The sequence below is a fragment of the Embiotoca jacksoni genome, unplaced genomic scaffold (assembly GCF_022577435.1).
Source record: "Embiotoca jacksoni isolate LCO1_2020_lvr unplaced genomic scaffold, fEmbJac1.0.p SCAF_64, whole genome shotgun sequence".
NCBI lineage: Eukaryota > Metazoa > Chordata > Actinopteri > Embiotocidae > Embiotoca > Embiotoca jacksoni.
In genome coordinates, this window is record NW_027185419.1 from 575,174 (window position 1) to 596,559 (window position 21,386).

The window sequence follows — 21,386 nt, forward strand, 5'->3', positions numbered from 1 at the left end:
AAAAACTCTGTGTTTTAATATATTTACGTTATCTGGTCCGAGTGTTTTATGTTCTGTTTATTAAATGAGGCTTTGCAGTGCAGAGTTTCTCGATTTCATGTCTCTAAACCCTCCGGAAGGAAAATCACTGTAAACACATTAACAGTGTGCTTTTAAAAAAAAAAAATGTTTTTACACCTTTGACTGCTTTGATTTGTGCATTTGTTTTATATCACTGTTGCTGTTTGGTGGAGGGGTGGGGTGGGGTGGGGTTAGTAGGGGGGGGGGCTGTGCCTCCCTCACACCAACTGTCACCTGCTGCATAATAAACCAAAGACTGTTTTATTCACTCAATAAAAGGTTATATTCTACAGTTGTACTTTTTATTAATTTCGTGAAAAAGACCAAATAGCAGAACTGAACGTCTTCTGTTGACAAAAATCTTTTTTTTGTTTTTTTTTGCGATAAACACATAAACTGTCATTTATTTTGAATAATCCTCCAATACGCTGTTCAAAATGTGGATTAATCCGCCGCTGAAAATAGTCCCTCAAAGAGCGTTAAAATAAGTTTTAATAAAGTACTAAGGGACATATTCAAGTGTTTTTGGTCTTTTCATGAGATTTCTTGACAATAAGAAAAAAATTAGTCAGTTTGAGTCCCTGCAAGTTAAATATTTTTTATCTCTAAATCACTGGTTCTTTGTTGGGTGAATAAAAACAAGGAAATAAAAGACAAGATGAGAAACACACTTATTTGATTATTTTCTCATATTTCCTGTTTTATTTTGAAACAGCCGAATCTGTGTTTGTTTGTTTGTTTGTCCTCATTAGTGCTAAAATAAAGACACTTTGGTTGTTAATAAGTTTGTGTTTCTTTCACGACTGCTATTATTATGTACTTATTTTAGTTAATTCCCTTTTAGAGGCCAACCTGGTTCATAAAACCCGACATCACGACAAACCGTGTAATAAACACGCTCGTCCACCAGAGCTAAAGTGATTTTAGAGTTGTCTTAACTCTTCTTAACGTGACAAAGTAAACACAACAGCTGAAAAAGAAAAGCCTAAAACATTATAAATAAAAAAGAGGAATCAAACTTGAGCAACAGAAACATGGTCACTGTTTTACTGGTTCAGTGTTTCAAGAGGTCATCCTCTCCCCGTCGGGGAATCGAACCCCGGTCTTCCGCGTGACAGGCGGAGATACTGTCCACTATACTAACGAGGAGTGGGAATACACATCACGTGACTGTCATCAAACCGGAAACATGAAAACTGGTCGAATATGCATTACGACAAACCGTGTAATAAACACGCTCGTCCACCAGAGGGAAGCATTTCACCGGCTGGAGGGGAAAAGAAAATAACTGGAAACCATAAACTGTAGATAAAAGTGAAAAAAACAAGTTGTTAGTGTTCATAAAACAATTAAAAAAACCTTAGCTACCTTTCAGACTTCAACCTCATCCGACCTGACTCGACCCGACTCCTTTGTACTTTGTCTAATTATCTACATGCGTAATGTTAGTCATTTTACCTGCGTCACAAATTACTATTGACAATTATACGGGATAATAATGACATTTGTACATTTTTATACGTCTACTTTTAATTTTTTTTGTCCGCCATATTTACCATTTGTAAAAATTTATGTTTCACAGCTAAAGTGATTTTAGAGTTATCTTAACTCTTCTTAACGTGACAAAGTAAACACAACAGCTGAAAAAGAAAAGCCTAAAACATTATAAATAAAAAAGAGGAATCAAACTTGAGCAACAGAAACATGGTCACTGTTTTACTGGTTCAGTGTTTCAAGAGGTCATCCTCTCCCCGTCGGGGAATCGAACCCCGGTCTTCCGCGTGACAGGCGGAGATACTGTCCACTATACTAACGAGGAGTGGGAATACACATCACGTGACTGTCATCAAACCGGAAACATGAAAACTGGTTGAATAGACGTCACAATAAACCGTGTAATAAACACGCTCATCCACCAGAGGGAAGCATTTCACCCGCTGGAGGGGAAAAGAAAATAACTGGAAACCATAAACTGTAGATAAAAGTGAAAAAAACAAGTTGTTAGTGTTCATAAAACAATTAAAAAAACCTTAGCTACCTTTCAGACTTCAACCTCATCCGACCTGACTCGACCCGACTCCTTTGTACTTTGTGTAATTATCTACATGCGTAATGTTAGTCACTTTACCTGCGTCACAAATTACTATTGACAATTATACGGGATAATAATGACATTTGTACATTTTTATACGTCTACTTTTAATTTTTTTTGTCCGCCATATTTACCATTTGTAAAAATTTATGTTTCACAGCTAAAGTGATTTTAGAGTTATCTTAACTCTTCTTAACGTGACAAAGTAAACACAACAGCTGAAAAAGAAAAGCCTAAAACATTATAAATAAAAAAGAGGAATCAAACTTGAGCAACAGAAACATGGTCACTGTTTTACTGGTTCAGTGTTTCAAGAGGTTATCCTCTCCCCGTCGGGGAATCGAACCCCGGTCTTCCGCGTGACAGGCGGAGATACTGTCCACTATACTAACGAGGAGTGGGAATACACATCACGTGACTGTCATCAAACCGGAAACATGAAAACTGGTTGAATAGACGTCACAATAAACCGTGTAATAAACACGCTCGTCCACCAGAGGGAAGCATTTCACCCGCTGGAGGGAAAAGGAATATAACTGGAAACCATAAACTGTAGATAAAAGTGAAAAAAAACACGTTGTTAGTGTTCATAAAACAATTAAAAAAAACTTTTATCCTTTCAGACTTCAACCTCATCCTACCTGATTAAACTCCTTTGTATTTTGTCTAATTATCTACATGCATAATGTTAGTCACTTTACCTGTGTCACAAATTGCGATTGATAATTTTACAGGATAATAATGACATTTGTATTTTTTTATACATCTACTTTAAAAAAAAAATTGTCTGCCATATTTACCATTTGTTAAAAGTTATTTGTTTCCCAGCTACATTGATTTAAAGTTGTCTTAACAAAATAAACACAAAAGCTGAAAAAGAAAAGCCTAAAACGCGGTAAAACTGGAAGCGTACACCATATGTCTACTGCCTTCCGGTTTGATGACAGTCACGTGATGTGTATTCCCACTCCTCGTTAGTATAGTGGACAGTATCTCCGCCTGTCACGCGGAAGACCGGGGTTCGATTCCCCGACGGGGAGAGGATAACCTCTTGAAACACTGAACCAGTAAAACAGTGACCATGTTTCTGTTGCTCAAGTTTGATTCCTTTTTTTTTTTAGACCCCTATTAGTGTAATACTTTTTCAATTAATTTATCTCCCTAATTTCCTGCCGACCTTATTGTTTATCTACATAACTGCCTAATTATCCACCTAGATTTATCTAGAATTATCAGGAGTCCTCATAGTCCATGATGTCTCCGAGGTGTCCTCGTAAAACATCAAATCTTGCAGGAGTAGATAATCCCAGTTATCTACCTATTACCCTTAATATCGACCTACCGACCAAATTATCTATCGAGCCTCCTGATTATCTCTTCAACTAATCAATTATCTCTCCATCTACCTGATTACCTCCCTATCAGTCATTAAAACACATGAACTCACTTTCAGACTGAGATCAAATCCCAGAATAGTTTTTCTGTTCCTTTGAATAATCGGTCAACACGGACGGGAGAGGGTGCGTTTGTTTTGGTGCGTTTATTAAAAAGGAAATACAAAAAAAAAAAAAAAGAGAGAGGAAGAAACCCAACAGACTGTAGAAATCTACAGCGGGAGACAAAAAGCAAGCGGACCGGTCGATCGTCAGGTCGACAAACACACAGCAGCTTCATCGCATTTCTACGCATTCCTGTTCACTACGACTAACTAGCTTAACACTTGTATTTTTTTTTCTACTTCGTCACACGAAGCTCCGCGCCGGCTCCGCGGCTACAGATCTCTTCTGTCGGAGGTTAAAGGTCACCAGCGGTTAGGTATTATTTTTTTTAACAGGGTAAAGAGAGACAGCAGAAGCACGCCGAGAAGAAAACAGTCGAGGAAAGTGAAGAAAGATTCGAGCGTCTTTGTTTTTTTCTTCCTTCGATAGGCTGAAGGAATTAAAACAAACATCCACGTACACAGAAGACTTCCTCGTATTGCTCGCGTCCTATTGGACAGCTCGGTATCAGCGGAGTACCCTGATTGGACAAACGGAGGATCGTCAAGACTACAGGGAGAGAAAAAAAAGATTCCTAAAATCTTAAACTACATCTGAAGCGTTTCATGTGTCCACATCCTCTAAAATCCTAAAAGCACCCCGACATCAGCCTCCGGAAACCACAAAAGAGGATTTAATACGGAAAAAAACAATAATCTTAAAAATCAAAGACTTAAATCAGAAATCTCAATTTTCATCTCAAAATTTCTCCAAAATAAAACTGCCATGTGCCACCATCCTTTGCAAGAATGAAACTAAAATAATAATAATAATTAAAAAAAAGTCAAGTTAAAGCATGTCAAACATAAATATATAAACCACATTATGCATATATTATAAATCAACCACATCTGGAAGTCGTGGGTTAGAAAATAATCTAAAGAGTTTTTAAAGTGCAACTTTAACAAAGAAATAATATAAAGAAATACTGTGATCGGAAAAGCGGATACTGATTTTTTTCGAGGGGGCGTTAGTGAGCGTTTCAGGGTCGGTCCAGGCGGGTGGAGCTTCTCGGAGTCTCTGTAGTCCGGTTGGGTTTTGTAAAGTCAGAACATTTGGCCGCGTTCGACCGAGGATCAGAGTACGCTCAGATTTTCCAGATGCCCCGTAAAAAGTTCCCATGAGTCTTTGCTGCCGTCGCCATGCGGCGGTGATAAATCCTGCGAGGGACAGGAAGGAGGTGGAGATAAACCCTTTTGGTTTTTTAGGGTCCGACCCGGACGTCCCCCCGTCCCCCCGTCTCAGGCCGTCAGCTTCAGTCGTCCTGCGGAGAAAAACAAGAGCGTCAGTCAGTGACCGTTCAACGCAGACGTCTGACCACGTCCACACGGCTGATGATAAATATGAAAACAAGTTTTTATTTCTCCGATCAGACGACGACTAACCGAGACTTTATATCATGAAAAGCTCTGATGGATTTTAAATAAAAATAACGCCGTCTAAAAACGCTCCTCGAGCTGCTGAGGAACTCCCAACCAGCAGGGGTCCCCGTAAGCAAACAACAATATACAGTATGAAGTAACCAGGTAACTAGGTAACCAGGTAACCAGGTAACCAGGTAACCAGGTGTCCTTAGAGAACGCTGTGATACAAAGTATCTCCTCCTCAGAGACATGATGGTCTATGAGGACACCTGGGCGACATCTTAGTCTATCTGAGAGACATTATGGGCTGTGAGGACACCCTGGAGATTTTGTGGTCTATGGGGACACGTGGGACATATCATGGTCTGTGAGGACACCATGTCGGCTGCGTTAAAACCCTCCTCCATGTTTCCACAGTGTGTTTTAGTCCAACCCGTAGTTAGGTCAGGTTAACCGCCAACACAGCTGGAAACATCGGTGCTGTTGCTATGGTTACCTGCAGAATAACGCCCAGTCCTGATGTAAAATCCTTTGTGTTTTTAAAAAGTTCAACAATGATTAGTTTGTGAGCGTGCCAAACAAAACTTGCATCATCATCATCTTTTATTCTTCTTATTTTTTTTACTTAAACATCGTTACGAAGTGTTTTCAGATTTATCAGCGCAGACATGGAGGGAACAATCCCACAATCCTCGGCTCACCCAGCCGGGCTCACAGAGGGAGGAAGAGGTTCATCACACACACACACACACACACACACACACACACACACACACACACACACACACACACACACACACACACACACACACACACACACACACTGAAGCCACAAGGAAAAGACAACCCCTGGACCAATTAAAAAAAGAAAACCTCCACATGAACTGATCAGTTTCATCTCAGAGAGGTCCTGGGTGCGTTTAACCTAGCTTAGCACAAAGACTGGAAACGGGGGCAAACTGCTAGCATTGTTGCATTTAAGACACAATGTAAGGCCCTGTAATCGTTTATTACTTTTTGTTTTGTTTTAGAGCTTCCCAGCAGCTTATAAGAATAACTTCTCATGACATCATTATTTAGTCCATGCATCTTTGTGCTAAGCTAGGCTAACAGTGTCCTGGACCGCCGAGACTTTCAGAGAATCTCCTAAAATGTTGAGCTGCTCCTTTAAACAGTCCCTCCAGGGAAATACAAGATCTTGTGATCGCAATAATTTAACGCAACTTCAAGTAAACTCTGCAGTATTTTAAGCCCAATTAAGTTCAATAAATGAAATAAAAAAATGAGATCAGAAATATTCCTGTGATGTGCAGCAACAGGACGTGATTACAGATTTATTCCTTTAACAGCGTTAAAAAAATTCATTCTCGATTTGCAACTTTTTTTCTAATTCCTGTAAATTTACTGCAAAAAAACTCCACAAATTACATCGCAATTTTTTTTTAGAAAAGCCGCCGCAAAAACCGTAAAAACGTTTTAATCACAAAATGAAACCTCCCGGGGGGACTGACGACTGATTTAAAAGCCGAGACGCTGTCGCGTTGTTTCCTTGTGACTTGAAACCGTTTCGTGGTTTTTTTCTCCACAAAAGCTGAAGAAAACGACTTCCAGCACTCGAACAGGCGACACAAGCAGCGCGGGAGGCTCGTGGGCTCAGTGGGCCCCGAGCACGGCACCGCAGGCACCGCAGGCACCGCAGAAGCTTCGTGGTTAGAGGTGGTGGGGGGGTGGGGGGAGGGGGGTAGTGTTAGACGGGTGGAGGAGGGGGGGGGGAATGGAGGGACGGGAGGGGTGGGGGGGCCACCATGCCATGCTGAGAGCTTCCATGCCCAAGCTATCCACCAATCAGCATACCCCCCTCCCCACCTACCTGCCCACCGTCCCCCACCAATGGGCTGCCTCTGTCTACCTGTCTGTCTGCAAACCAACCAATCAGACCACAGAATGAGGACACAGAAGCAGAAGAGGGAGGAGGACAGACTGACAGCGGCGCCTCCTGGAGACATCCTCCATCACTCTTACAGCTCAGACCTGCGATGTTCAGGAGTTATTTATCGTTATTATTATTATTATTTACTCGGCGTTTTCCGTTTCCAGGTTCAGTCAACCGGCCTACGTTTCCCAAAATGCACCTCTGTCGACCCTCCGGAAACTGCCGTGAAAGCAGTGAGATGAATTTTGTTTGGAAGTCGTGCTGCAACGATCAGTTTAATAATAATAATAAAAAGTAATATTAATAATCAATTGCTTACTTGATGAGTTTTTACAGGAAATTAGCAGAAAATTCTAAAATGAAAGGTGTTCGCTGCAGCAGGTGTGGTTTACCTGCACATGAATGTCAATAATATACAAACTTCCTGCAGGCTTTTCACATTAAAAGCCTTTCAGGATTTAAAAAATAAAAAAAATAAAAAATAAAAAAAGGCAGCAGAAAACAGTAGAAACAGCGAATGTGATGAATTAACACCGAAATAGACGAACGTTATGCTAAATGTATCAAAGGAAGTGAGTCAGGTGTCAAAATAAAAGAAGTAGATCGTATATTCATCAGCACTGTGTGTGTGTGTGTGTGTGTGTGTGTGTGTGTACCTGTGGAGAGCTGCGACTGCGACCTCCTGCGGGAGGTGCTGGGCGTTCTGGAGGCGGAGGAGAGGGTGGAGCCGGCGCTGCTGGCCCGAGAGAGGGGGAGGGGCACCGGGGTCACCGGGGGAGAGTCCAGCTGAGGAGAGGTCAAAGGTCAGAATGTAAGGTGGAGGTTTTTAATGGTTTTATTTTTCATTTTGTTTTAGATTTGAGTTTAAAAAAATGTTTATTTTCTGAAAATCTAAATTTTAAGTGATACATTTTTTTAAATTTTAATTTACTTTATTATACTTCATGTAAAACTTAAATTTTGTTTATTTTTTAAATTCCCCATTTTAAAAACGATTTTACTAATGTGTATTATTTCATTCTAATTAATGTGATTTCAAATCAGATTTAAGTGTAATTTTTATTTGTTAATTATTCAAAGTATTATTGTTTATAAATGTGTAAACTTTATAAATACAATAATCTAATCTTTGATTTTTATCCTTTTAACCATGCTCTTATCTTGAAAGGTATGAACACTAACATTAAGCTAAATCATTAAAACAATCAGCTGAACCGCTCTTATTTTGAAAGGTATGAACACTGACATTAAATAAAGTCATTAAAACAATCAGCTGAGCTGCTCTTATTTTGAAAGGCATGAACCCTGAATTGAAATCGTCGGTATCTCGTCACCTCGACGCTGTCGTGGGTCGGCGAGGACGACGTGGACCAGTTCTCGTGTCTCCTGGAGGACGAGCTCAGCTCGACGCTGCGAACCCGCTGGGCGAACTTTAGCGAGCAGACCGACTCGCTCATGTTGCTAGGCAACGGAGAGACCTGGACACCAGAGAGAGGAGGCGGATATTAAAAAGGCGAGGCTCGGGAGGCGGGACTTCCTGTCTCCGCGTGTCCTCGCCGTCTCACCTGCACCATCATCAGCGTCTTGCTGTCTCCGTTCAGCGAGTCCTGCAGCAGGTATGTGAGCCGTGAGTTCCTGAAGGGGACGTGGGAGTGTTTGCTGCGCAGCGCGTTGATGACGTCGCCGAGCGCCGACAGCGACTTGTTGATGCACTGAGCCTCTCGGAGGCGGCTGCCCTCCGCCCCCGACTTCCCGATCCGCTCCGAACCCGCCAGGTCCACCAGGTTCAGCTTCCCTGAACCAGAACACAGCGACAGGTGAGGACGCTTACCGGGTCCAGGAGGCGCCTGACGCCACTTCTGAAACGGCTTTTTCCCTCCGACGCTTCGTCGCGCAGACAAACGAGTAACATCGTTGGAAAGATCGAGTCGGGACGCTTCGTCTGACGAGTCGTTCGCTTCGGTACCGAACTTCAAAAGGTCCGTTTGAGGGTTCAGAGTCCAGACATGAGTCCCCACAAAGACAGCAGAACCGGCGTGTGTGTGTCTGTGTGTGTGTGTGTGTCTTTGTGTGTGTGTGTGTGTGTGTGTGTGTGTGTGTGTGTCTTTGTGTGTGTGTGTGTGTGTGTGTGTGTGTACCTTGTGTGCGGTTTCCGGTGGCTGCGTTGAATCCAGACACGGTGATGATGAGCAGAGCGTGAGAACGTGAACTGTGTTCGTTCAGGTTGGTGCATGCAGTCGCTCTGTTCATGTGACCCAACTCGAACACCTGAGGACACACACACACACACACACACACACACACACACACACACACACACACACACACACGTATTAAAAATGACTATCTTTGTGACCTTTTCATTTATTCCCTTTTTTATTTGTGTATTTCACTTTAACATCTTAAATAAAATTATAGTTTCAAAATTCTTCAATGTTTTAAGATTTCATCCAAACAAAAGAAAATAATACAGCTAACCCTCTTTTTAAAGTATTTTAAGATGCATATATCATTTGCATATATACGAATACGAACTAAAACATGAAGACGGGTGTCCTCACCCTGATGATGTCCTCGGGACTCTGAACCGTGAACTCGCTCAGTCCGGGAACGTAAAGCTGTCCGCTGCCGTCCGGGTTCATCTTGATGTCCAGCTTGTCGGTGGGATTTTCCCCGAGCAGGTTCCTGAAAGGAAAATGGAGAGCGTCACCGAGAGGCGCACCTGAACCGGGAGTCCATGGACCTCCAGAAAACTAATAAGAAGGAGTGACTTTAGCTAACAACACCGAGATAACTGATGGACACATTTTATTCACTTTGGATTTGATGAGAGAAGTTGAATGGGAGTCTATGGAGCTGGAGGCTTTTTGGAGCCGACCTCTAGTGGCACTCGCTGGTATTGCAGCTGAAGACATTTCTGGATCGGAAGCTATGGAATTCAGTTTGGGAATATTTTAGGTTCAACAACTGATGATGCAGGTGAGTCGACCCAAACGGACCCCGATTCAGAAGAAATATATTTCTTTTGTCGCCTTGAAATTTTTACCTTCTGTGTGAAAGTATTCAACAAAAACCAGAGTTAAAAAAAATAATGAAACTATTTGCAAAAAAACAACAAAAAACGAACGGGACTTCACGCGTTGATGTCACGACTCAAACAAACGATCCTGAACTTCCCAGAAGAAACTAAGCGGGTAGTTTTAGATTTTATCCTCCAGCGGGTGTAAAATCTTTTTAAGAATTTAAGACGCGAGCAGCGTTTCTGTGCGTTTCTGACGAGTCCCAAATGTTCCCTCAGCTCACCGGAGCTCATTAACTCCGTAAAAACCTCCACTTCTCGATATAAAATGTTCCATTAAACTGATAATCTCAGGATCTAAATCACGTCCAAGTTCTCAGTTCTTTTCTGCGCCCCAAAAAAAACGTTCGTCCTGAGCTCCAGATGTTCGGTTACACAACAGCTGGATCAGATGGAGATTAACGGATAACATTTCATATCATCCACCTTTTACATAACTGCTCTGGAAGCGCTTTAATCTCTCTGAAACGCCATTAAAAAAAAACACGTGGATTCATCCGCCGCTGAAAGTAGTCCCCCAGTAAAAGCACTCATCCTCCCGTTTTAGGGAAGTACTGAGGCTTTTCTTTTATTCTCTGACTTTCACAGACTAAAAGGTTTAATTTTTATGACCTAAAATTAACAGAAAAAAAAAGTTGTCTTTGTGCAGATTAAAATCCAGCCACATTATTTATTCACAGCAATTTGAGAGTTCAAAGGCCTTTTCTGGTAACTTAGATTTTTCTTTTTAAATGATTAGAAGTGGAAAAAAACCTCATGATAAATATTAGAGTTTATTCGACAAAAAAAATTCAACAAAAATTCCCTGAAATCTCAAGATTTGGCCAAACTTTGCAGACTTGTTTTGATTCTATGATATTCCAGAAAATCCGGTGGAAACGAAGAAGTATGTAGAAAAACACACTGAAATGTCAGATTAATATTTAAAAGCATTCACGATTACATACCTTTTATAAAATGGTTGTAAATAGCTGGACTAGAGCTCATTTATGTTAAAATATGGCTCCAAACCAACTCCAGTAATGCTGCTTTTAAATCTCGAAGGAAATAAAATGTTGGTTTTTTTTATCCATTTTGCATCTTCAGTGGCTCCGCCCACTTTTGGTCAAAGCTAGTTTCCACCGGTTCCGTCACGGCGCCTGGAGCGGATCGGGTTTGTCGACACCTCATTAGAAGCACATAGGACTCGAGCAACGCACCGCAGTCGGTCGAAAGGACTGTTTTGTTATTATATTTGCTAAATAATTCAAATAAAGTCCTGCTCGGCCGTGATTGGTCGTCGCCTCACCGCAGCGTCTCGTTGTAGATCTCCACCATGCTCACGGTGATCTTGTAGTCCCAGTCCGGAGCTTTCTCCGTCACCTCGGAGAACAGCAGCCGCAGAGCTCGCTGGTTGATGCCGGGGTTATTAGCCACGCCCTGAAAGATGCAGAGGGGGGCGGAGTTTACAGGTGCATTCAATGACACGTGGGAAACTTCTGTCTTCATAAACAGTTTATTTTTCTGCTTTGTTGAAATGAAATTTTATGTTGTTTTTTTTTTGCCAACAGCAAAACAACAAACACAAAATTCTATTTGTTAATAAGAAATAATGTAAAGGACAAAGAAAAGTTCACAAAAAAAACGTTTCCGAATGGATAAAACTGCCTATATTAGTATATATATGTTAGTATTTGTATTTTAGCCGCTGACTCATCGACTCGTCTTACCTCCATCGTGTACGTTTTCCCCGAGCCGGTCTGTCCGTACGCGAAGATGCAGACGTTAAAGCCGTCGATGCAGGAAGTGACCAGAGACTGGACTTCCTGAAACACCTGACGGACCAATCAGAGGAGAGGACAGGTGAGATCGAGCGAAGCGACCCGGACTATTGGTTACTAATAATAACCCCGTTTTCCAAACATCCTTGTTCCCGTGCTCACCTCTTCCTGCGTGGACTGAGGAGGGAAGACTTTGTCCAGTTCAAAGGTCATGACCTTGCCCTTGTTGGCGAGGTAGAGGACGGCGTCGTCCTCCGAGTCGAAGCTCAGCATCGTCTTGGCGTCGGCGGAGTCCTGCTCCTCCTGACTGACCGGCCGGACGCGGCAGAAAACGCGGATGTTGCCTGGGAAACCAAACACGGAATTCAAAAAACTAAACTTAAAATCGGTTGTAAAAACAAAAATAAATAAATCATCTGGTAACCACGGTAACGTCTTCGTGCACGACCTTTTACTATGAGTCGACTTCAAATTCAATTAATTTGTGACTCAGATCGTCAACAAGATGACGGGCTGCGACTTTATTAACTAAATCAGAAAAACGCAACATATTCTGATAAATATGAAGTTTTGTTTTCAGACCTTTGAGGCGAACCAGCTCGTTGTGGCATTTCTTCCTCAGGTTCATCTCTCGCTTGTATTTACGCAGCAGCTCCTGGTTGGTGCTGCTCACATCGCTGATCACCTGACAGATCTGACACACACACACACACACACACACACACACACACACACACGTTTACCAACAATTACTCAGCTAGAATAAAAACCAACATTTTCGTTCTATGTGAAGTGGGCGGAGTTTAACTTTCTCAAAAACACGAGTTTCATACATCAAAAACCTCATGAACCAATCCCGTCAGCCTGGGGGCGGGGCTTTTGACGTCAGTGGAGGGTTGGGTGGAAAAAAGAAGTGATGTCAGGCGGCCGACTCACCTCGTGCTTGGCCTCCGTGATGGCTTTTTCCAGCATGAAGGGAAACTCCTGCACCTGCCGCTTCAGACAGTTGTAGTCGCACGTCAGAGTCCTGAGAGCCGGCTGGAGGCTCAGCAGGTTCATACGCACTCCTGTAAACAACAACAACAACAACAACAGATTAGTCCAGTCACACACACAGGAAACAAAGAGGAAATGAAGAGGAAACAAAGAGGAAACAGAGAGGAAACGAAGAGGAAACAGAGAGGAAACGAAGAGGAAACAGAAAGGAAACGAAGAGGAAACAGAGAGGAAACAGACAGGAAACAGACAGGAAACAAAGAGGAAACAGAAAGGAAACGAAGAGGAAACAGAGAGGAAACAGACAGGAAACAGACAGGAAACAAAGAGGAAACAGGAGCCGTCGTCTGACCTGCCAGGTTCTCGTGAACAGCCTTCATCTCGCTCTCGGCTCGGATGAACGCCTCCTCGATCACTCGGTTCTTCTCCTCCTCCAGATTCTGCATCTCGGCCTCCAGCTGACCTTGAGCTCGCTCCATCTCTCCTTCGTAGACGAGGATCTGTCGACGAGGACGAGACGCTCAGAGAGGACAGCGGACGGACGAGGACGTCCAGGTGTGAAACACGTCGTTGATGTGTCAATTTTATTGTTTACCAACAACTTTAAATACATGTTTAGTTTGGTCCAATAGAGCATGAATGGACTCTCAAATAGTTTTTGATTTCTCAGAACCTTTTCATTTGTTTTTCGTTAAGAAAATGGTGAAAAACAATTATTCAACTAATCGTAGTCGGTCATTTTGTGGAGGTGTAAATGGGCTAAGCTACGCTAGCGGTTTCCCCCTGCATCCAGTCTTTGTGCTAAGCTAGGCTAACAGTATATAATCGTAAAAACAACCCAAAACAAGTGTTATGAATTAACTTTGCAGTCGATCAGCTTTAATCTGGTTGTCGTGTGAACGCAGCCTTGATGTGATAACGAAGGGACACAAAGGGACACTGGGACGGTTCCTATCACAGACTGGGAAACCTCACATAGTCCGACGGTACCGAAGCTTCCCAGTAAAACCGGTTTAAACCGCTGATTTCAGAATTTATTGGTGTCGGTCATCTCGAAAGAAAAATGACAATATAATTTGTTTTCGTTGTTGTGTTTTTTAGCCCTGGGTTTTGCCTCTCAGGCTACAAACAGACGCTACCTGCAGACACCTTTCAGGGCTGAAAAACTTTTTCCACGTTAAAAAAATTCTGAATCTCCATTTTGATTTACAGTAAAATTGTGTTTCTATTCTATTAAATATCTTTAAACACCCATTAGAATTCAATAAATGAATTTTGCGGTTTATTCTGGCAGCTTCGGAGCCGCTGGACGCTCTCAGTCTAATCTCAGTGATGTCACAGGGGGGAGGGGCTAAAGGGGGGAGGAGGAGGGGGTGTCGGCCAACCTTGGACAACCTGCGAACCACCTCGCTGTTGCCCCTGCCGACGGCCTTGGACAGGAGGCCGCACAGACGGCCTCGATCGGCGACCATCTGCGACCGGACGCATGCGGAGAAAAGGCGAAGTGTCGGCGTTAACCTGATAAAACTGATCCGACCGGCCGGTTCCGGTTCCGGTCCGACCAGAACCTCAATCTCATCTGCCGGTTTCGGCACTCGAGACGCCGGAGCAGCAGACACAGAAGAAGAAACACCGGCGGTGAGGTGTGATGTCGTTACCTGCGTCCTGAGCTGAGCGCAGGTCCTCTGCGAGTCGTGCAGCTGCGTCTCGAGCTCCCGCAGCAGCTGCCGCTGGACGCTCAGCTGCTCCTGCAGACCGCCGTTCTTCAGCTGCATGTCGGCCAGAACTTTCTGCGAGTCGGCCGACTCCACCTCCACCGTCTGGGTCACGAACTGGAACCACAGCGCAGCGCTTTTATTTATTTTTCCAGTTTTCTTTGGACGGACGTGCGGTAGAAATTCAGACGTCGTGCCGGCGTTTCCTCACCTGGACTCGAGGGGGCGTCGCCGCCTGTCTGGCGAGCTCCTCCTCGCACTCGTGCAGTCGCAGAGTGAGTTTCTGCTCCGCCTCCGACTGCCTCCATCTCGCCTCCTCCAGCTGCCTCCGGGTGGCGTCCAGCTGCCGCTTGGACTCGTCCAGCTGCCGGTTCAGAGTCTCCAGCAGGGAGCTCGTCTCCTGCAGCTCCCGCTGGAGCTCAGCCAGCCGACGCTCCCTCTGCTGGCCATCCTGCAGAACAGCAGCGGTGTCACACACCCGGAGCAGTGTGTGTGTGTGTGTGTGTGTGTGTGTGTGTGTGTGTGTGTGTGTACCTGGCTGTAGCTGCAGCTGCATGTCTCTGCAGCTGCTTCGAGCTTCTGCAGCTCCGAGCTCCTGCATGACTTCAGCTCCTGTTTCAGGCGCTCGTTCTCCACCAGCAGCAGCTCCAGCTGCTTCTCCAGGTCTGTCGCCCCCTACAGGACGGGAGGACACACACACACACACATACTTTAATCAAGTTGTAATTCATATTTACATCCGAATCATTTTCACATTGTGTTCAACATCGTCTTCTGTTTCCACTGTTGATTACGCAACAACGTTGTCTCTTGTGTAACTGGATCTATCAGCTCGATAGATATTTTATTACCTGCATGTCACACACTTGGGTTTTGCTGTGTTTGCGAGGACCAGTTTCAGAGTTAAACCATCATAGTGAGGACATTTCTGCTGTATTAATATTTAGCCTGAGTTGGTGTTTTTTTTCCCAGGGTTCCTCAGGAATGTGGTCCAGCAGGGTCTCACCAGCTCAGAGCGAAGTCTCTCCACCTCCTGGGTCTGATGCAACAGCTTCGCCTCCAGCGCCTCCACCTACATACAACACATCACAACAACAGATCAAAACTAACTCCTTAAATAACAACTTCATTACCACTTTTTGATATCTTCAAAGTCACAATATATATATTTTTTGTACTTTTTATATATAAAAAAAACAAAACACGCCGTAAGGAATAGGATGAAAACAAAGTTTTTTAAGGTGCATTATTCAATAAAACAACATATTTTGAGATCATGTTTTACACTTGGCCTCAGTTTAAGATGTCTGTTTTAACCAGTGAGCCGGGCAGAGTGAAGTGAAGCTGCAGATCAGATTGACAGATTAATTACATCAATAAAAAAAGTTGTAAAACTGGTTTAATATTTGACGTTGACACACATCAACCTGACAGTTAAAAACCAAACAGCTGTGATCTTTCCCGTTAGAGGAAGTTCTGGTTTCACATTCAACTTTCAAAAACTCGATTAAAAACACTTGATTCCTGCATTATGTCTATTGTTTATATCCCCTAAAGCATTGTGGGAACTGTAGTTTGGGGAGCAGTGTCCGACAGGAAAAGACAAAAAAAAGTCCTGATTCCATTCTGGCCACGTAAACATGCTAACAGGTGTGATGATGCGTTTCCTGCAGACGTACCTGTGTGCGCAGCCGAGAAACGAGCTGCTCTTCCTTTGGACGGCTGAAACGGTTTGAAGCTTCACCGGGCTGAAACACCGTCACACCTACACACACACACACACATACACGTTTACATCACTTCAGAGGACATTACGTCGACCTACGCTCATTTTTCAACTTTAATTCGATTCTTCAAATTTAATTTACTGATCAATTTCAGTAAGTACAATTTTTAGTCAGAGAGACAACAAATGTTTAAAACAATTCACGTAAAAAGTTGTTTTTTTAAAAGCTGCGAGGAGTTTGTAATTTAATGAATCTGAATGATTCTTCTCACCGTTGGCCGACGGCTGCTGAACGCCGCCCGTCTTCTTCTGGACGTCGTGTTGCAGCTGCTGCAGCAGCAGGTGACGCGTCACTTCCTCGGAGCGAAGTCGAGCCTGAAACTCACAAACTTTGTCCTGAAGAGTCTGAAAATAAAAAAAAATAAAAAACACAAAATGAAACACTTGGAACATTTTAAAAACTGCAACTCAAGTGAGCAAAACATTTCTAGAAGCTTCTGAACAAAAAAAATAAAAAAATAAATCAGCTCTTCTACACGTCGGCAAGGAAACGGCTACAGAAGAAGAAGCAGAAGAAGAAGAAGAAGAAGAAGAAGAAGCAGCAGAAGAAGAAGCAGAAGAAGAAGAAACAGAAGAAGAAGAAACAGAAGAAGAAGAAGAAGAAGAAACAGAAGAAGAAGAAGAAGCAGAAGAAGAAGCAGCAGAAGAAGAAGAAGAAACAGAAGAAGAAAAAGAAGAAGAAGAAACAGAAGAAGAAGAAGAAACAGAAGAAGAAGAAGAAGAAGAAGAAGAAACAGAAGAAGAAGAAAAAGAAGAAGAAGAAGAAGAAACAGAAGAAGAAGAAGAAACAGAAGAAGCAGAAGAAGAAGCAGCAGAAGAAGAAGCAGCAGAAGAAGAAGAAACAGAAGAAGAAGAAGAAGAAACAGAAGAAGAAGAAAAAGAAGAAGAAGAAGAAGAAGCAGAAGCAGAAGCAGAAGAAGAAGAAGAAGAAGAAGAAGAAACAGAAGAAGAAGAAAAAGAAGCAGAAGAAGAAGAAAAAGAAGCAGAAGAAGAAGAAGCAGAAGAAGAAACAGAAGCAGAAGCAGAAGAAGCAGAAGCAGAAGAAGAAGAAGCAGAAGAAGAAGAAGAAGAAGCAGAAGAAGAAAAAGAAGCAGAAGAAGAAGAAGAAGAAGTAGAAGAAGAAAAAGAAGCAGAAGAAGAAACAGAAGCAGAAGAAGAAGAAGAAGAAGCAGAAGAAGAAAAAGAAGCAGAAGAAGAAAAAGAAGCAGAAGAAGCAGAAGAAGAAACAGAAGCAGAAGAAGAAGAAGCAGAAGCAGAAGAAGAAGCAGAAGAAGCAGAAGAAGAAGCAGAAGCAGAAGAAGAAAAAGAAGCAGAAGAAGAAGAAGCAGAAGAAGAAGAAGCAGAAGAAGAAGAAGAAGAAGCAGAAGAAGAAAAAGAAGCAGAAGAAGAAAAAGAAGCAGAAGAAGCAGAAGAAGAAACAGAAGCAGAAGAAGAAGAAGCAGAAGAAGAAAAAGAAGCAGAAGAAGAAAAAGAAGCAGAAGAAGAAAAAGAAGCAGAAGAAGAAAAAGAAGCAGAAGAAGCAGAAGAAGAAGCAGAAGCAGAAGAAGAAGAAGAAGCAGAAGAAGAAAAAGAAGCAGAAGAAGAAGAAGCAGAAGAAGAAACAGAAGCAGAAGAAGAAGAAGCAGAAGAAGAAGAAGAAGAAGCAGAAGAAGAAAAAGAAGCAGAAGAAGCAGAAGAAGAAAAAGAAGCAGAAGAAGAAAAAGAAGCAGAAGAAGAAGAAGAAGAAGCTACGGCGAGCGAGACTGGAGGTTTTTACGTTGGCGGGCGTCCAGAAGGACCAGGTGACCCTCTGAAGATGAAGACGGCGTGGAAAAGATGGAAAAACATAAAAGATGGAGGACAGACGATGAGACTCAGAAGTGTGAATAAACGAGTAAAAAAGATGAGAGCCTGAAGACTCAACCATCAGCCTGATATTCAGTGAGATTATGAAGCTGGATTTTCTGCTTTAAAAATCCTCGTGTCTATTTTTATTTTTTTCATGCCCTCAAAAACTGCCCCCCCCCCCTCCCCCCCTCCCACACACACACACAGAGCCGCGACATCACAGCAGATCAACGGTTGCGTCACCGACCTGACGAGCAGGTCGACAGGCGTCTCCCCGAGGTGTCGACACGCCGACATTCAGTCAGCTAAACCTCGTCTGAGTTTCTGCTGACGTCAGCGGTGAGTCAGCAACCGTCACAACAACACACACCGACACAACCAGCGTGTGAACAGTGCGCGTCCCTCCTCTGGTGTCCCGGACCACAAAGGTCTACAGAGCTCTGGCCCCGCCCCCTTCACTTGGCGGTTCTCCTCCCGCTTACCTGGATGAGCAGCTGCTGGCTGGGTGCGCTCGTTTCGGTGAGCTCGGCGGTCAGAGAGGGGCGCTGCGAGAAGGCGGCGGTGGGCAGAGACAGGAAGGAGCCGTCGTCTTCACCATCACTCATCAGGAAGTCCACTGAGCTCGCTGACGGAGACACAAGAAGAGAAGCTCCGTTCAGACACGTCACGAAGGAGCGATCTTTGTAAAGTGTGGGTGTTTCCACGGCGACTAATGGCTCCTTTTCTCGGGAGGAATAAAAAACAAACGGTTAAATATTCGTCCCGGTGTTGAAACGTTCCTGAGAAATAAACTCAACTACAATGAAGCGCTTTTATAATTAAGAGGAGAAAACTTTTTTTTTTTTTTTTTTTAAAGTGTTTTCTGAGTAGAAAATCGCCTTCCAAGTGAAAGTAATGGCACGTATGTGTGCGGTCAGGAGATCTGTGATTAACGGGGTCATTGAACGCGACGCGAAACTAAAGTCCATTTTTCCTGGATCGTCTCTCAGCTCCAACTTTTCTGCTGCCGAGTAAACCTGCTCCTCCTGATCACCGTGGAAACCAGTCGGCCCAGATAACTGGTGATAACAGCCGCGCACACATTAACCTTCTCACGCTGTGTGTGTGTGTGTGTGTGTGTGTGTGTGTGTGTGTGTGGTCACAGGGTTTCTTTCCTGCATGCATGGGGCCTTAAATCTTATCAACCCTGAGAACAATCTGCACTCTGTGGGGAAAAAAATCTGAGCATTAACAGACTTAACTCAACACAAACACACGTTCTTGTTTTTCTATCTTTGTGAGGACCCTTGGCGATATGATGGATTACAAGGACCCCTTCAACCCCATTCAAACCTGAACCCTAAAACGAAATCTGAATCTATCAACTTTTCTTGTTGTTGTTTTTCTCCATCAGACTTACTAAATGACTAGATTTATTTATTTATTTTTCTTCGGGATGAGACTACATTATAAATACTTGTGTTTCACGATGGTAACTCGGTCCGATCAAACTGCTGTAGACCGTCACCACGCTGTCAGTCGGTAGACCGGCGACACTACAAGTACGACCAGGACCGACCATCGTTCACGTCGAGTTCCTCGTCGGGTCGGGAAGTCGTCGATCTGTCATCCTATTGGTCGTCGTCAAGGTACGCGTCGTAGGATACGTCAAACGAGGGCAAAAACTTGTTGGCGTGTCGAGGCCCTTTAAGAAGGTTTTAATCGTTTTAATGGACTTCAAGGTGAGATAAATGAAACATGTGACAGATCTGGGTTTTTCCCCCATTTATAAAAATTATGAAATTAAAAAATTATATGTAATTTGTTTGAGTTGTTTTGTTCAAATGTGTTGACATTTTCCCCCAAAAACAAACATCTCATCCCCCCCTCCTCCCTCCAACACGGGGCTCAAACCGGTCCTCACAAAGATGCCAAGTCACACAGAGCTGCACACGTGGACACACACCGAGGACAGAAACCTGCTTCATCCCAAATACCGACAGATTACAGGAAAGGGATTACACGAAGGGAAAAAACGCTGCGTGTTTGCTTTTTTTTTTTTTTTACTGGATCAGTAAATGTTGACACTCGCAAAAAGAAACAAAAACACAAAACAGACACACAGGATGAATTCCTGAATGTGTCATCTGAAATCTATCCAACAACGATCCAGCTGATCCTCCAGTTATACTTTCAGATATTTTAATCAAATAGCTCAGAAATGTTTTTATTTATTGGTCAATATATATGTATCTGATGGGATGCTGTGTCAGCAGAAAATTAATATCACAAAAAAACCTGGATTATAATGAAGCTGAAAAAAAATACCTTTCAGAGCATCTTTATAAAATAAAACCAGCAATAAAACTTAAAAAATTATTAAAATGTGTTTATCTTAAATAAATGCATATAAAATGTTGAAGCTCAAAAAAATTTCTTAATCAGACCGAACAAATAGCGCAAAGACGTCGGTTTTCTCTTTCGACGCTAAAAACTAAAAGCTGGACGATTGTCCTTTAATCCAAAGTAATTAACATATTAATCGTTAACAGCTGGATGATGAGGCTTTGGGGTTCGGACTGAATTTTATTCGTAGCAGAAGATCGTGAGATCAGGTTTGACTGTTTTTCTTGTTCACGTGTTTTTTTTAGTTTGTTTTTTTTAACGTAAATGAAATTAGATGAAGATAAAACCGAGTCGTTTGGGAGTCGGAGATGTAAATCGACATTTAATAACACTTTATATTAGAGTTGTTTGCAGCTTAAAGGATATTTTCAGTGTTTGTTAAATGTTCAGTATTTGTTTTTACTGTTTCTATAGAAACCTCCACGGACGGACGTAAACAGGAGGAATTAAAGCTAACACCGTAATAAACCCTTAAATCTGCTTACATCGCATGTTAACCATTTAACATACTTATTTACATACTAACTATAAGATACGTTTTTTAAAGTAGTTATTGGTTTATTCAAGATATCGTGAAATCAGTTTAGAAACTGTTGACGGCTAAAAAAAAATATATATTTTTTTTTTAGTTTTTGTCAAAAGCAGATAATCAAAGAATTAAGACTTTTCAGTTAACACCATGTGTGAAAATAATATTCTTATCAATAATAAACATATTTTTCTCTTCTTACCAACGTTCTTTTCAAGTTTCAGAAGCAAAAACAGCAAATATTTCAGTTTTTTTCTTAAAAACTGAGAAAAAGGACAGAATTATCAAATTAGATGAATTATCTGCAGAGCAACTGATCAGT

General features: G+C 42.6%; 1 protein-coding gene and 4 non-coding genes across 9 annotated transcripts in view; 1 reads left to right on the forward strand and 4 right to left on the reverse strand.

Annotated features, from left to right (window-relative positions):
• Positions 1-1,137: 1,137 nt before the first annotated feature.
• On the reverse strand, positions 1,138-1,209 carry trnad-guc (transfer RNA aspartic acid (anticodon GUC)). Its single transcript has one exon. It is a non-coding gene; the product is annotated as a tRNA-Asp (tRNA).
• A 598-nt stretch (positions 1,210-1,807) lies between these two features.
• Positions 1,808-1,879, reverse strand: trnad-guc (transfer RNA aspartic acid (anticodon GUC)). The gene has a single exon. It is a non-coding gene; the product is annotated as a tRNA-Asp (tRNA).
• Positions 1,880-2,477: 598 nt separating this feature from the next.
• On the reverse strand, positions 2,478-2,549 carry trnad-guc (transfer RNA aspartic acid (anticodon GUC)). Its single transcript has one exon. It is a non-coding gene; the product is annotated as a tRNA-Asp (tRNA).
• A 571-nt stretch (positions 2,550-3,120) lies between these two features.
• Positions 3,121-3,192, forward strand: trnad-guc (transfer RNA aspartic acid (anticodon GUC)). The gene has a single exon. It is a non-coding gene; the product is annotated as a tRNA-Asp (tRNA).
• A 481-nt stretch (positions 3,193-3,673) lies between these two features.
• Positions 3,674-21,386, reverse strand: part of kifc3 (kinesin family member C3) — a 42,398-nt gene continuing 24,685 nt past the window's right edge. For 3 of the 5 annotated variants that reach the window (XM_069175048.1, XM_069175046.1, XM_069175047.1), the window contains exons 3-22: positions 18,633-18,775; positions 16,536-16,668; positions 16,217-16,302; positions 15,544-15,609; positions 15,072-15,212; positions 14,749-14,988; positions 14,481-14,654; positions 13,175-13,322; positions 12,763-12,893; positions 12,409-12,520; positions 11,989-12,170; positions 11,776-11,880; positions 11,355-11,485; positions 9,549-9,672; positions 9,126-9,255; positions 8,553-8,782; positions 8,322-8,465; positions 7,644-7,773; positions 6,925-7,085; positions 3,674-4,954 (exon numbers count right to left, since the gene is read on the reverse strand). In XM_069175048.1, the coding sequence (XP_069031149.1) occupies positions 4,946-4,954; positions 6,925-7,085; positions 7,644-7,773; positions 8,322-8,465; positions 8,553-8,782; positions 9,126-9,255; positions 9,549-9,672; positions 11,355-11,485; positions 11,776-11,880; positions 11,989-12,170; positions 12,409-12,520; positions 12,763-12,893; positions 13,175-13,322; positions 14,481-14,654; positions 14,749-14,988; positions 15,072-15,212; positions 15,544-15,609; positions 16,217-16,302; positions 16,536-16,668; positions 18,633-18,775 (2,720 nt within the window). In that variant the 3' untranslated portion in view covers positions 3,674-4,945. The remainder of the gene's footprint in view (positions 4,955-6,924; positions 7,086-7,643; positions 7,774-8,321; positions 8,466-8,552; positions 8,783-9,125; positions 9,256-9,548; positions 9,673-11,354; positions 11,486-11,775; positions 11,881-11,988; positions 12,171-12,408; positions 12,521-12,762; positions 12,894-13,174; positions 13,323-14,480; positions 14,655-14,748; positions 14,989-15,071; positions 15,213-15,543; positions 15,610-16,216; positions 16,303-16,535; positions 16,669-18,632; positions 18,776-21,386) is intronic. The other 2 variants (XM_069175049.1, XM_069175050.1) reach the window with 2 other exon arrangements.